This window comes from Euprymna scolopes, chromosome 1 (assembly GCF_053919585.1).
Source record: "Euprymna scolopes isolate OS-2025 chromosome 1, ASM5391958v1, whole genome shotgun sequence".
In the NCBI taxonomy this organism is placed as follows: Eukaryota; Metazoa; Mollusca; class Cephalopoda; order Sepiida; family Sepiolidae; genus Euprymna; species Euprymna scolopes.
This window is the reverse complement of record NC_136482.1, coordinates 82026247-82042988: the sequence shown is the minus strand read 5'-3', so window position 1 is coordinate 82042988 and position 16742 is coordinate 82026247. Positions and strand designations below refer to the sequence as shown.

The window sequence follows — 16742 nt, the reverse complement described above, 5'->3', positions numbered from 1 at the left end:
CCCAGGGATACAAAAGAGATATACTCAATTGATTGAGTTTGTTCCATCATTTCCTGTTTCCTCCTTTAGTTTCTTCTTTCCCAGTTTGATAGAAACGTTAGTTAGGGAGCAGTTGTGTGGTTTTTGTCTCATCAATTGATTGGCCCTTGCCATCGCCTTCTAACACTTACCTGCTTTGTCTATGTTTGTAGTAATGAAATGTATCATCTTTGGATTAAGTTTTTTTTTTATTTTATTTTATTTTTTTTTTTTAGCTGTTATAATTGACATTTTCAGTGTAAGTGTTAGGGCTTGACATGACTAGCCGATTGGTTGGATCGGACCTCTCCAACCGCCCGTCTAGCCTAGTACAAGGCCAAAGTAGAGTGTTGCAACAGATACCTTTATTTTCCCTAGGCATCGGTTGCTCAGCCACCAGGATCCTTTTCCTAGGCATCACGGGCTACCACCCACGGCCAACAGGTAGCCCCGTTGAGGGACTTTTACCCTCTGCAGGGGGGCAGTCGGCGTATTCTAATGCCCTGCCGACAGGGTCAACCGGGAAGTAGGGAAGGAAAAACGGAGGGGGGAATGGGAGGGGGCTGTTGTTTTTATTTTGTTTTTGTAGAACATAATTAAGTTTTACAAAAGAGGATAGAAAACAAAAACAGAAATCGATGTAGGTGCATTTCGTCTCAGGAAGCCAATAGGCAGCCTGATCTGGTAGCACCAGAAGAAATGATGAATGTGAATACCAGTGTAAATAGATAACAATGCAGTTTCATGCATTAACACATGTATATTTGACTTGACCACCGTGAAAAACCACTATATAGTCAGACATATCAGGTTTTTGTTGAGAAATATGAAAAAAGCCACAAAAAGAGGCGTTTTTAGCACTGAAAGTCCCCAGGGACGCAAACCAGAATTTTGTCCAGGGTCAGCCATACTGGATTTATATTAAGAACAATGGGCTCCACATTTTAGCCAAGTTTTAAAAAAATCTAATGGATGGATCAAAAATTATGGGGCAAAATGTGTCATTTTTGGTTATTTTTGATCTCTTGAGTCTCTGGGGGCACAACAGGAATTTTTGTAAAAAAAATTTTTTTACTGTGCACATCTATTTGATGAAATACAATTTGTGGCAAAATTTCAGGAAAAACTAATGGATGGTTATCTGGCAACAGTCTGGAAGCCCGGACACCACTGAAAACATAGCTCCCTTTCCGATAAATCGGGGGACCAATATTCATCTGGAACAGATTTCCTGTTTGACTATTCAGATTAATAGAAGACAAAGTATAAAATTTGTTGAAAAATACACAAACACGAAGTTTGTTTACTTACCATAGTGAAGGTTCCTACAAATGAATGGATATCTTTGCTGGGTTTTTCTGCATAGATGTGTGCAGTGATATCCAGGAGGTGCTGAAAAATAGCAGAAATATTAACAAGTTTTGATTTTTTTTTTTTGTAAATAATAAAGAATCTTGACAGGCATGCACATACTTTAATTACACTTGTTTAAATAAGTTTATTTTCTATTTATTTTTAAACTAGGGATTCATTTAAAATTTGAACCATCATAAATTAGTTATTTATGTTTGTCTGCTTGTTTTTAACAGCTAATCAAACACTATAGGTTCATTTTAAGACAAAAAAGGGTTTTTTTTATAATAGTATTTCCAGAACAAGTTATATTGAATATGGTACACTATCTGATTATTTATTTATTTATTCATGCTCGCCACTTATCTATCACTACAGGGTCATTCTAGGTCCAAATGGAGGCTTTTTATTGAAGCATTTTAGTCTATGGAATCATTTTAGGCTTGCTGATGTATTCCTGGTTTGTGTAATCTTTTTTTAGTTTGTAGAATAGGAGTGGGTATTTTTCTATTTTTAGATTTCCAATTTTCTTTCAGGAAATTTAATATATCTTCTATTTGTAAAGTGCTGAAAAGTTTTTCTAGGTTGTTTACTTGCAAGACTCGAGATGATATGATTTCAAAGGCTTTACATTCAATTAGTAGGTGTTTAATGGGCCTAAGTTTTTGATATGGTATACATACGGAGTGATCTTCTCCTTTTAGAATGTAAGAGTGTGCAATGAAGATATGACCTATACGTAGTCTGGCTAGGATTACTTCTTTTCTCTGCTTCCCATATCCCAGTTGCTATTCTTTGATGGTAGAAGGTATGTGGTGCAATTTGTTATGAGGGCAGTTGTTCCTTGCTTCCCACCATCTAGTGAAAATGTATTTGTTAATGGTTTGTTGGAAATCTGTGTATAGAATCTTCATATCAGATTGTTACATTTTAATGGCTACATCAGCTGCTGAGTCAGCCTTTTCATTTCCCCTGATGCCAGTGTGGCACGGTAAAAATAGGGTTTATACTCCTTCATATTATGGTGATTTTATTTAGTAGTCCATTTATAAGGGGTTGTTTATATCTCCATTTTTTTTTTATGATAAATATGATACATTTTTTTACCTTTATTTTCTAAGTTTATATCTAGAGCTAATTCGATTGCTGTGGCTTCTGCACTATAAACGGATGATTTGTAGTGTAGGTATTTTTGGGATATAGTTTTGTCTCGGATGGCAACACATCCTATGCTGTCATCTATTTTAGACCCGTCAATGTAAATGTGTAGAGGAGTTGGGTAATTTTGTTGGATAAAAGAGGATTTTATTAGTCATTTATAAATAGAATAATTCTATAATTATTTATTTACCATTCAATAAACATTTCTTTTTTTTATAATGAAGCTGTAAAAAGCTCTTTTAATGTTGATCATAGCCACATAAGAACCATGATAAAAAAATAGAATTTGTGTTATCTGTGATCAAATTTTAATCAATTTAGAAAAAATAACCAGTCTTATTCTAGGGCCCATTATACAATTAATTTTGATATGAAAAACTTATGCAATGAAAATAATTATTTCAAAACTCTTTTTTAAATCATGTTAAGATGTTATCAAATAATATCAAAATATTCAAGTTTTGGTACACTAAATCAACAAAACGGTCAATTTAATTTATATTTTTCATGGATACAATTAACAGATTTCACCTGAAAAATGATACATTGAAATGGATATTTAAAAACTTGTTGACATTCAATTAGACTATTTGTCAATTGTTTTTTTTAATACTTTTTTTTTTTTTTTTAAAAGAGGTCAAATGCTATTTTAGTTAATCTTTAAACAAAAAAAAAATAAAATAACATGGATCCTATTTTAGATCTAAATACTTAAAAATAATCTATTTTTTTAGCTGCAAAAAGAACTGATATATTAATTTTTAAACTTTGTTACTATTTTTCAAAATTAATTTTTGGAAAGGTCATAGGGTCACACCTTCAATCCAAGGAAGTACAATTAATGTCTTTCGAATTTTTCTCATGACATCTGTAAGTGTACAAAATTGACATGACATCTATAAGTGTACAAAATTGACATGACATCTGTAAGTGTACAAAATTGACATGACATCTATAAGTGTACAAAATTGATAAAAAGTCTGTCACACCATAATCTGATATCCAGATCTAAAAATCGAAGACTTATTCCCAATCTATTGTTAAGGTTACTGAAAAATGGTTGCATCATTCTACCACTCTAAAAAGTGCCTACCCTTACTTATGTAAAAGTCAAATATGTTTTAAGATGGAGTACTGGTACCAAACCTGAAGAAGTACTGATTAGAGCACTCTTTGTTTCCTAAACAGAATTCAAAATATATAATATGTAATATAGTAGAAGATGATCTCTTTTTTTTTTTTTTTTTTACATGACTTTTCACAGAAGAGATGTTGCTAATCTCTCTTTCTTTCGGCTTTATAATTATTTCTATAGAAAAATGCTCAACTGAGCACTGATCGGATTTCTTTTTTTGAGACATTGCTTTATTATCACAAGCAAAAAAAAAAAAAACCTTTCATTTCTACCATCATGTGTATAGTATTAAACAGAGCTTTTTTGCAAGAGATTCCTATCTGAGGAACATGTTAACACAGAATTTTTTCCATACAAATTACAACAGGATTATCTTCAAATCTAATGCCAACAGATTTCAGTTATTATAAATCATACACATTAGTAATTCGAAATGGTTCATCTCATCAATCTCTTATAAGATCCTTCTTGCCTGAATGGTATTTAGCCCTGATAAGTAGTGATTATTTTAATAAAATAAGATTTTAATGAAAAGGACAAAGGAATTTATTCTAATGAATACTAGAACTTTGAAGGAAAATTTATTCTTTTAAAAAATGTTGAATCCACTTAAAAAAAAAAGGGGGGAGGACTTTATATTTCTTTACATGGATTAAAAAGATTAGTCTTTGCCTATCTTCTATACTCCTATAAATTCGTTTTTCTTTTGTGCATATTGATATTCATATTAAAAACCCTCTTTTCTATTTATTTAAAAAGAAAGTACAATTTTCTTATATATGGGTTGTGGAATGGCATTCACTAGCAAAAGATCTAGCTAATTTGCATATTCTTTTAAACATTCATTTTAATTAATTCCCTATTAGTTGCTTCGGTTTTCTAATGGGATAATCATCTTTAGTTAACTATTACATGTAATTATATTCATGCAGATATTCTACATGATTTATACTTGCATAATATTTGTGTAAAAAGTTTACAGTAAATACAAAATTGTTTCCATATATATTTATGTATATGTATATATTTTTGATTAACAAATTTTGCCTACCAAACTCCTCTTAGAGTTTTTGGTCTGCAGACATTAAACTTCATGTATAAGGTATTTGAATCCATGCAAAACTTTATATTTGGGAAAAATCGGTGCAAAAGTGTGAAAATTTAAAAAAAAATCAAATTTGCCAGGTGAAGGTCGAATGCCGGCATTACGAATGCATAACGTAGTAGCTATTGGTTCATGTTTTAATTTTTAGCCTTGCAGTAAGCATGTTTTCATAACCCAATCATTGATGGCAGAGGCAAAATAAATTGTGAGCTGAACGTTTTGGTTTCAATTCTCGGTGGTGGCGCATGAGTCTTTTTTATTTAGATATACTTTTTAAATCATTACTATATATTGCATCCAATCTATCTATCTATCTATATATATATCTATAAAAGTAAAATGTCTGTCTTTTCTCTATGGTAGTTAAGGAAGACTATTATACAGAAAGGCATTACTTTACATATTCACACTTTTAATATATACATATGCACATAATCTTATGAACAGTACATAGGGCCTGAGCAAAGCCGGGCGGAACTGCTAGTTATAAATATTATATTTATGAATATCAGCACTAAAAAAGGTGCCTACTCTTTGTTATTTTCTTGCGTTAACTATTTATAGTTTGAAAGAAAAATTAAAAATAACAAGTGAAGCATGCATGGTCTCCCGTGAGTTCACAGTGAACGAGGCATAAAAAACATGACTAAGTTCAGCATTTGCCACCACCCCCCATTTAAGTCTCAGATAAGTCTCCAGAGGATGTCAAATCCTGGTGAAAATGAACAAACAGTGCAGTTTTAGGCCTCAACATGGGTAAATTTGAGTTCTGCACTATGCAAAAAAAGAAATGACTAAGTCCATTATTTACCCCACACACACACATTTTACCCCAAAAGTCGCCAAAGCATTAACACATTTAAATTTGAGTTCAGCACCATGTAAAACTGCTAAATAGACATACACAGAAAATTTTGGACAAATATGGTAAAATAGTATGGAGTGTTTTTATTAGCCCTAAAAGAGCCCCTGGGGCACACACAAGAGTTATCACGAAGTATAGACAAACAAAATTATGTAGAAATCAGTTAGTTACAACTTTTCAGAAAGTTTCCTAAAAATCCAAGGCATCAATTTTTTTTAATAGGCACAAAAGTGTCAATTTTAGCCATTTTAACCCAAAAGGCACCCCCCTAGGGGGCCAACCGAAGTTTCCCGGAAAATCCGTTCAGTTATTTTTTTTATTCATGTTTAATGTTTGCGCAAAATTTCAAAAAAATTCCAAGGCATAGTTATTGAGAAAAGTGCGAACAGACGAACAGACAAGGGAGAATTTACAGGTCCTACCTTCTTTTGTCGGGGGACCAAAAAGCAAAGATTATGCAAATTTTTTTTTAAACTTATATATCAGATATCCTTCATCTTATTTATCATGAGTGAATAATAAGTAGAAATTGATATTGTTTATTGACTAATGATACAATTTCATATCACCTTGCAACAAGGTTGATCATGCTACCAATATAACCCATAAAAGAATACTTTTCTTTGTAAATACTCGGCAAATTGTTTATATTTGTTCATTTTAATTCAAAAGTTCAGTTTATATTTTTAATTTTGATCTACTCACAGCATCCGATGGAAGACTTTGGCAAGACTGTAGAGCAAGTCTTAGTTTCCAATCCGTTTCTCCATCCATTTGATCCGTTCGGATGAAGCAAGCTGCTCCTTTCTCAGTGGTTCGAATCAACACCATATCAGCAGGCACTCGTTGGTTCTAAAAGACACATAAAAAGGAGTATTTTTAGGTGAGGCATAGTTCTACAAAGCAAACAGACAACAGCTCAGAAGGAGATGAACAAAAAATAAACTGAGCAACAAAAAACAAGAGAAAAAAGAAAGGGAAGGGCAGAACATAAAAAAAGGGGAAGAAAAGAAAAGGAAAATGGAACACACAAGGAAAAAGGGGGACGGGAAACACAAGGATAAAGGGGGACGGGAAACACAAGGAGAAAGGGGGACGGGAAACAAGGAGAAAGGGGGACGGGAAACACAAGGAGAAAGGGGGACGGGAAACACAAGGAGAAAGGGGGACGGGAAACACAAGGAGAAAGGGGGACGGGAAACACAAGGAGAAAGGGGGACGGGAAACACAAGGAGAAAGGGGGACGGGAAACAAGGAGGAAGGGGGACGGGAAACAAGGAGGAAGGGGGACGGGAAACAAGGAGGAAGGGGGACGGGAAACAAGGAGGAAGGGGGACGGGAAACAAGGAGGAAGGGGGACGAGAAACAAGGAGGAAGGGGGACGAGAAACAAGGAGAAAAGGAGATGGAAAACAAGAAAAAAGAGATTAAAAAATGAAAAACAAGAGTAAAAAGAGATAGAAAACTAGTTGAAAAAAGGGAGATGGAAAATGAGAAACAAGCCGCCCATGCAGGGTCCTCCTTCACAAGTACAAAATTTATTTTCACCATGACTAAAGTATGTGCAAAATTAAAAAAAAAAAAATCCAAGGCGTGGGTAGTTACTGAGAAAAGTGCGAACGGACAACCAGAGTTATCCCAGAAAATCCGTTCTGGCAAAAATTTGCTTTCACCATGATTAATGTTTGTGTAAATTTTTTTTTTTTGAATTCAATGAGTGGTTATTGAGTAACATGCAAAGAAATGGAAGGACAAATGATTTGGAGGCAATTTTACCTCTAATATGACCTCTGGTTAGATGTGGGTGGGTGTGGGGAGCAACCAGAGTTATTCCAGAAAATCTTTCACCCTGACTAATGTTTGTGCAAAATTTTTAAAAAATCCAAGGTATGGTTATTGAGAAAAGTGTGAATGAATGGGAGTGAATTACTAGGTCCAATCCCACTTTTGTCGAGGGGACCAAAAGGAGAGATGGAAAACTAGAAAGCACGAGGAAAATGAGAGACGGAAAGCAAGAGGAATAAAGGAGCCAGTACAAGTTAAATAAAAATATAAAAAAATATAAAAATTAGAACACAACTTTAGAGCAAATAATCTAAAAATAAAAAAAATAAAAAGGATAAAGAATAGAGGGGGAGGAAAACTTGTAGAATATAATTTGCTGCCTGTGTCCATCAATCCATTTTGAACATACAATTAACTTAATGGCTTTGATGGAGAAAAAGATCAGCAGGTCACTAACATTTAGCATCTTTTCTATCCATCAAACGTAAAGTGCATATGCTAATAACACTCGTTATAACTTTGAAGGTACATTCGTTGAAGGATTGTCACAATTTGCCCTATTTCTACATTTTCAGTACAAACAAAAACTATCATCATAAAAATGCTTTTAAAAGAAATATTTTCACAGGATTTTTTTTTTACAAATGGTTGGTTTGACTTCTTTAACCATTAAATACTTGAGGTAAAAATTTACAGAGGAGAGAATTTTGTGTTTGTTTATAATCAATAAATCTTATGCAGAAATTATCCATTCAGGAGTGCATTCATATAACAATACGTATGAAAAAAAATGAAATTACTTACAATATCTCAATAGTGGCATACATAAAAACAGCTTGATAATCTAAGAAAGAATCTTTTTCAATTTTTTAATTGTAACAAGTTTGGCAAAATAACTCTTTGAATACTGAATATAATAAAACTAATAATCATGATGCTGAAATAAATCCTGAATAATCCTCTTCCACAGGAATACGAAAAAAAAAAAAAAAAAAAAATCTCTTTTGGTGGCATTTTGAGTAGGATGTTAACCAAGTGAAGAGAACATTTTTGGTTTTTAAGGCAGAAGCTGTTTACCTTCTCAACAGTAATTAAATCTCCAACTTTGATTGTGGAACTGGGAATAGGTTTCAAACCTTCTCTCGTGAGTTTCATGTAGAGTTGGGAATTTGCTTCCTTATCTCTTCGGTATCGTCGATAATCATCCAAACATTCTCGGATCATAGTCACTAAGATAACAAAACACTGCAAGACAAGAGGAAAAGAATTGTTTTATAATGAAGTCGGTAGCTCATTTATTTACCACACACATATAATACTATATAGAAAAATTTAAAAAAAAAAACATTTAAAAACAATAAACTTAATAATTGAAAAATCAATAAAAATTTTCTGAAGTTATTTATTTTCATGACCAAACAAAGCAAAAATGTGTGAAAAACCAGTAAATTACGTATGCAACATCTCTGCTTTTTTGATGCTACTAATGATGCTGTAGAGATAGATGAGAGACAATATATTAGCACCAGTATGACAAGTGCAATATAGTAAAATACATTGTATTAATAACTATTAGGAATTCAAAAAACTATACAATAACAGATTACTTACCAACGGACCCCAATATGTATATAAATAACCAATACGGACTTCTGGGATGAATTGTGATATTGCCATGACAAGAAAATACAAGTTCAAGAAAAAATTGAACTGTTCATACAAAACCTGAAAAGAAAAAGAAAATTTCATAAAATAGACATGAAAAAATACAAAAATATACAGCACATATTTTATATCTAACATGCAATAGTGTAAAAAAAAAATTTTGTTTCATTATATTTTACATTTTTATCCAACCATCAATGAATAAACGGGGTCTCTCTCTCTCTCATTTGTATCACTAGCAGTGCTAGCTGACATCACCCAGGTCTTAATTTCCGTAGAATACAAAAAAAAGGGGGAGGAGAGAATTTTAACATGTTTAATTCATTTGGAGATAAAATCAAAGAAAATATTTATGCCTCAATGGAGTTCATACTCACAACTTCTGGCTTTAAATATGATGCACTAACCAAGGCAATTAGAATATGGTGATACTAATAATTAGTTAGCTAAAACACTTGCTATTGCATTTGGGGCCAGAATTTTTTCTTTCTTCCTTCCTTCTTTTTTTAGCCTTTCCTCACCTCACAACATCTCTCTTTCTTTCCCCCTTCTCTTTCTCTCTTCACACTTGAATGAGAGTCTTAGTTAATTTTTAAAACTTGCGTTCTTAAATTTTTTCCCAGAATTGTAGGTGATGGTGGGTGGAGGGTTTGTACAGACTTTCAATGCTTTCCAAAGTTTTTCAAAGCCTTCTCCAAACAGAATTCAAATTTTATAAACAAAATTTCATATATGAATAATAATATGATAAACCAAAATCTTTATTGACAACAGGAAAAAATCAATTTCACATCTTTTTATTTCATGAAGTAGTTTTAAAGATTACACAGTTATTTACATGAAGTTATCTAATGTGCAACAAAATCAACTAATGGTTGAAAGTCTTGTTTAGTGCCAGCCACGTGTGATTTCAAGGCACTTTCACCCATTTTGATCAAAACAAATGTCTTTTGATACAACAATATGCCTGTTGACAATCATTTTTACATTTTCTGACTCACTAATATTTGGGTAGACAAGTGCAATTAAATGTTATTTTCCCCATTTTAGATTGGTCTACATTGTGTTTGTTTTACTTTTAAATTTGGAATTTCCAGTATTGTGGATACAAAAGTTGCATCCCTTTATCACGAAACTACCCAATGTTATCATATGGAAAACATCAGGTAGTTTTGTGATGAAGGGATGTAACTTTTGTATGCAATAACATGATGCAATTTTAGAAAAATCTATTTCGATTTTATTTATTTTTAATATTTAAAAAATATTTTAATGGTATGAAGTATTTTTATTTACATTTAAAAAAATAATTTAATAGTATTTATTTTGATTTTATTTTCAATAATTTCACACCAATTTTTACTCGACATAAAGAATATGATTTTTTCAATACATTTTCAAAAATTTTTCCATATTTTCAGGGTAATAATAAAAATAAGAGCTTTTCAAGGCGAAATTCAAAATTCAAGGACTTTCAAAGACTGTGAACCCTGGTAAGGATAAAAGCTCTTCCATCTTCCTTTATTTATGACTCATAAAAATATCAATCAGGATTAAATATTAAAATCAATCAAAAATACAATTTTTTCTCAAAGGCAAACCAATGTTTACCTTATATGAGTGATAAATAGACATTAACATCAATCAAATGACGAGAAAACTGCCTTTACTTATATATAAGGTGTATGCGCTTTGGACCATAGTCTTCATTTTGTATATTGTGCTCACAACATTTTTTTAACCTACTAATTAGTAACTATCTGAGAATTTCATCCATTCGGATAATTTTATTTCTTGTACAATATATTTTTCAATATCTTATTTCAATGTAACCTCTGGCATTTTTCAGATAAATTTTGTTGAACTTGGGAATCTTTTTGTCAAACTCAAGAATCTGCACAGAATTTTGAATGGAACTCTTTATTTAATCTACAGGGATACATCTGAAAAAGGTTAGGAGTTACATCATCTGAACTGTTGTGAAAATAACATTAAGGATAACAGGAGTTCAAATAATACAAATAATTATTCAAAAAGTTCAGAAAAATAATAGTTAATAAAATGATCCTAAAAAAAAAAAAAAAAAAAAAAGTGAAAATTAGTTAAACTTGTGACTGATTAATTTATGCAATATCAACAGATATTTAACACGAGTTATTTAATGCTGAATAAAGTTGTCAAATAGAATGCTGTAGGTGGGATATTAGAAAACATTGGTTTAGAAGGAAATTTTACAATAGAGTGAGAAAATTACTCTTAGAAGATATTACTCTTCAATAATTGTAATCATTGTTTTTAACGTGATTGATGCTTAGTCTAGTATTCATTTGGGAGGAAAAAAAGTTTTCATTTATAGAAGAATCAGACTGAATAATACAGTAGAGGATGAACTGATAGATACTACGGTATGACATGATTAACCAATTGGTCAGATCAGGTTTCTCTGACCTCCTATCGAGCCAAAATAAAGTGTTGCGAGTCATGACCATTTATGCAATTAGACCACAGACTACTCAACCACCAGGATTCCATCCTATGCCATAAGGCATCATGGGCTGCCACCTACAGATAGCTTCATTTTCAAGAAAAGAGGGAGAAAAAAAAACTTGTATCCTTATTAAAATTCTAGAAACTTTGTTATATTCTAACAGAAAAAAATAATACCAACAATATATAAGTTGGCTAAAAAGAAAGGGAGATTTTTTTTCAGTCTCAAAAATGTAGAGGAATGTAATGCTGTAAGAATAAGGCATAAGTTTAGAATAAACTTTGGATATAAGAACATCCACGTAGATCAACTCTAACAAAATATCATGCTCATGTATTGAATTTTGGAGCATGTCAAGTAAAAATTTTCAAATAGATTCGTTTTTTTTTCTTTGGCGAGAAAAATAAGATATGTTAATAAGTACAGAGTCCTTCTGGCATGGAGTAAATATAATACGAAGATCAATAGAGCAATTTTGAGAAAACTATCATCTATGTTATCCTGGCATGGGTGTTTGAAGGTGTGTGTTGAGCAAAAAAAAAAAAAATGGTAGTAGGAAGGCAGGCTCAAACCCATACTGAGAAGGAGGAAAAGAACAGAAAAAAACGTGACGTCTTTGCTGTTACGACCATCGTCAAACCGGAAGTGATGTAAGTTTAACTTAAGGCTAGAAAATCAAGAAGAGGGGATGACTTTCGAAAATATCGGTGAAAAAAGCGACCCCCTCCTTGCAGAAAAGTGCCCAATTGAGGGTGAAGAAAATGTTTTTAGTCAATTTTTTGATATTTGTCGTCTGAAGGGTTGAACTTCAAAACGATACTGATCTTGTGAAAATCCGTTGCCTCTGTCCAAAGTTCTAGGCAGACATGCAAACATACATACATACATTTATATATTGGTAGCTCAAATTTTCGATCCAAACCGATTAAAAGCTTGCTCTATCTCTGAATACCCTTTATGTAAAATTTCAAATGTTTAGACCAGAAATTGTCTGAGTAATTTGGTAGAGACAACAGAAGTCAAATTTTTTTTAACTTTGACCCCTATTATGACCCCTTAACATTTATTTTCAGCTCAAATCAAGTTATCAAGAGGATCCATGTCCAAGGAATCTATATCTAAAATTTCAATTGTTTATACCCAAAATTGTTGGAGGAGTTTGGTAGAGGTCTCAAAGGTCAAATCGTTGAACTTTGACCCCTTAACAGCCGAATTTCTGGCCGAAAACCGATCACGTTGATTTTCCCAAATCTCAGTCTTCTGTATATCAAATTTGGAGTCTGTAGACTAAAAAGTTATTGCGTAGGTAAATGTACACAGATACGTTCACTTTTATAGATATATAGATAGATTTCTCTTGGTCTTTCTGTCCATTCCACTTTTTCTAGAAAACTACTTAGTCGATCTGGCTGTAATTTTGTATATACCTTTATAATGATAAGGTACAGTTAACTAAGTATTATGGTATCTGTTCGATGCACAGTTAAGGATTAATAAGGATTCATCACCACAATACCACATTTACTCTATAAGTTTGACATAAAGCACTCATTCTAAGTCAACTGGCTATAATTTTTGCCTGTTTTTAACAGGCTAAAAAGTTAGTCTTTCTTTAATATTAAAAGAGTTAGTTTATAATTTGAATTGCATTAACAGTAGTAAGCAACATCAAAAACTCCAAATAGCTCAATTCACAGCTAAAATCATCACTACACATTACAACTGTAAACATAAAATCTTTTGATAAAATCTATTTTCAAACAAGGACTTCAATTTTTTGCCTAATCTTAGATCAAAATTGTTTAAAAACAAAAATAAAAATACAGAAGAATAGTTAACTTATCAGAATACAGTATTCATATTTATAGCTAAATGTTAGACATAATTGAGTCATGTGAAACCCAATACTTTTAACAGACAACTTATCAGATGTAGACATAACATAAATCAATTTACAAAGTAAATGTTCCTTTAACAAAGGACATTTTAAATATCTACCAACAACAATATTTGTTGAAACATAAAAACTTCATTGAAATAATTTATATTCCACTGAATTTTACTGTTGAAAGTTATGTCTAGATTCATCTATACTCAAACTGTGTTTTTGTCCTAACAGACTTTGCTGCCATTATTCGCTTTTGTTTAACAGACGTGTTAGTATTCTAGATAACCAGGAAAACGTGTTTGTTTGAAGTCTAACTGTACAACTAAATACTGATGATTAATAGATAAGTGACTGCCAAGAAATGTGTAAATGGATTGCTGATTAGGTGTGATAGCGTGATTAGCATGCTCCAATGTATAACAAAACAAGTCCTTAACTTTAAGAATGAATTTTGAATGTTAAATAGTCTGATTCCATCCAAAGAAATCTTTCACTAGTAATAAATTATAAACTATATATCTTCTTTATTCATAAATAATTAATAAACTATATATCTTCTTTATTTGTAAATTAGAGCGAGATTTTCTAAATATATCATTGATGGGTATAGCTTTCTAACCTATTTAAAAAATAAACAAAAATATTTGCCAGTTTTTATATCAATTTTGGTTAACTGTTTTCTCTTTGATTACTAATTTCAGCACAGGAATATGAGCGACTACCCCCCCCCACACACACACACATAATACGAAGTCCTTATTCTCAAAACATGACACAATCAAAAATATAACACAACAAATTAGGATCACTGTTTCATATTACACCATATCTGACCAGTGATTACATGGCTAATAAATCTTTGCAATGTTTTCATCATCATCTGTTTCATATTTATTTTATATGATGGCATGTGTTAGATGGCTATAAGAAATTAATTTCAAAAGTAACATATCTCTAGCTAGGTCTTTATTTATCTGTTAGGTCTATTTTATTACTTTTTTGCATTTTCTTCTTAGCCTTCCCCTATGAACTGAATCTGTTATCTCAACTGTTCTACATCTAAGCTATCCATTCTTTTAACATGGAAATAGCATCAAAGTCTATACTTCTGCACACATCTCCCCATACTGTCTAGATTTAATCTTCATTTGAGGTCACCAGAAAATGACATTTTTAAGACTTACATTACATATCCATCATATTATTCTCATATCATTTCTATGCTTCACATGTCCTCAATCCTCATTGGACAGGTTTTCACTTCTGAACATCATCACACTGCATACATATGCCTGATAGTCTCTTCCCCTTGATGAACAAAGGTAATGCTATGCTGGTTAGTAATAGAATTTCTCTGAACTTACTTCATCCACTTCTAATTCTTGCAACCACACTAACGGACTTATGCTGTGCTCAATGCTATTACCAAGATAACAAAACTTCTCAATAACCTTAATAATGATCATCACTTTAATCTAAGTAAGATCACTTTCACCGTTTCTCCAGATAATAATGGAAGGACAGAACTAAATGCAATTTGGACAAAGGTGGTTAGCAATGACAAAATTGGCAAAATCCTGTGTCCTAAATCAACTAGACATGGCACAATGCAATGAATCTGCATGTAGTATATCCAAGCAATTTTGAACAATTTTTTTTTTTACATCAACACTTTACAATAGATAAAAACTATTAACTGTAATTTCAGATTTTGCAGGAAATAGAATTTCTTGGATTCCCACCAATAATAGATAAATGTGTATCCATGTGGTTAGAGTTTGAAGTGGTTTCTGCATTCCTGAGTTAAGTAGAAACATCTGGCATGGGCTTACATATGGCACTTTCAATTTTGGTGTATTAATTGCAGCTTTAATCAATAAAAGAAAGATGCCAAGTTCAAGGTATAATCAAAGATTATGACTTAAATAATGCTGTGTGACGTCATAAGGGTTGGTTGCATCATTGATTCAGATATCTTTGCACAAATCAGAACGTTTCTATTTTTCATAGCATGCTATCAGTTGTCATTAGCTTCAATAGATTGTGTCATTGAATATTTTGCAATTTAGATATCAGTGCTGCATATTGCTGCTATGCTTTAAAGAAAGACATTTATGTACAAAACTATAATATATCTTTATTGTTCAGCTGAAGCAAGTCAGTAAAGCTAGTGAGAGAGGTAGAGAGCATATGAGAGTTGATATATCAAATTCTCTAGGCAACTACTTTCTGTTCACCCCGATTCAAGCCAGCTATTATAACATTTGTGGACACTCATCCATCCTAAACTGCATGCAAGATTTTGTCTATGTACTTTCCGAAATTTTACTTTAAAGATTCTTGTCGCCATCACACAGTGCAAGTGGGGTGGGAGATGGGCTGCCTTGAGCGACTGACTCGCTGGCTTTGTGAATCCCTTCCCTTTTTGCCCCGTACACGTATCTAGTAGTCGGCCTTTAACTGACCTGTGAGTGTGTGCGCTTCCCTCTCGAGTTTCCGAAATTTTACTTTAAAGATTCTTGTCGCCATCACACAGTGCAAGTGGGGTGGGAGATGGGCTGCCTTGAGCGACTGACTCGCTGGCTTTGTGAATCCCTTCCCTTTTTGCCCGGTACACGTATCTAGTAGTCGGCCTTTAACTGACCTGTGAGTGTGTGCGCTTCCCTCTCGCCCCGTCTCCCTCTTTACCTCTCTCTCTCTTTCTCTATCTCTCTCCCAAATTTGAAACGACCTGTCCGTTCTTCCTCCTTTTTGCCCTTGGCCATTGGCCAATCAGGATCCTTGTGGAACTTCTCGAACGCCACAATGCCCCGTTTTATGTGCCCTTTTAAAAAAAAAAAAATCAGTTTGGAGGTTGGCCATCTTGGAAGAAGCATCCTTTAGACTCCGTTGCTGACCGTTTTTCGGCAACGTATTTTGTATATTTTTTAATCCTTTTCTGACAGTGGAGTGCCTTTTTTTTTAAGGAATGTATTGAAGTGTTTGTAGGCAGCTCCCTTTCAAAGAAGAACATTCGACGTGCCGTCGATAAATTTCATCTTATTTAAACGTTGGGTAGAGAGCCCAACTATAAGAACTGTGTCAGAATTTTTGAGTAAACTGCTTACTCCAAAGAAAGGAGGAATAAGGAGAGAGAGAGAGAGAGAGACACTGACAACCCTTCATGAAAAGGAGAGTGGACCATTTGTTTGGAACCCTATTTCGGGCGAGAGAGACATTTTAAAAAAACCTTTGAAGGTTCGTTTATTTGTGAAAAACGCGTCTTAAAGGACTCCCTGTT

General features: G+C 32.8%; 1 protein-coding gene across 11 annotated transcripts in view; it reads right to left on the bottom strand.

Moving 5' to 3' along the window:
* LOC145243562 (putative phospholipid-transporting ATPase IIB) overlaps window positions 1-16742 on the bottom strand; it is a 392356-nt gene that overhangs the window by 51184 nt on the left and 324430 nt on the right. For all 11 annotated transcript variants that reach the window (XM_080106777.1, XM_080106576.1, XM_080106656.1 and 8 more), the window contains 4 exons: window positions 9033-9146; window positions 8499-8666; window positions 6343-6489; window positions 1330-1410 (listed from right to left, as the gene is read on the bottom strand). In XM_080106777.1, coding sequence (XP_079962903.1) covers window positions 1330-1410; window positions 6343-6489; window positions 8499-8666; window positions 9033-9146 — 510 coding nt within the window. The remainder of the gene's footprint in view (window positions 1-1329; window positions 1411-6342; window positions 6490-8498; window positions 8667-9032; window positions 9147-16742) is intronic.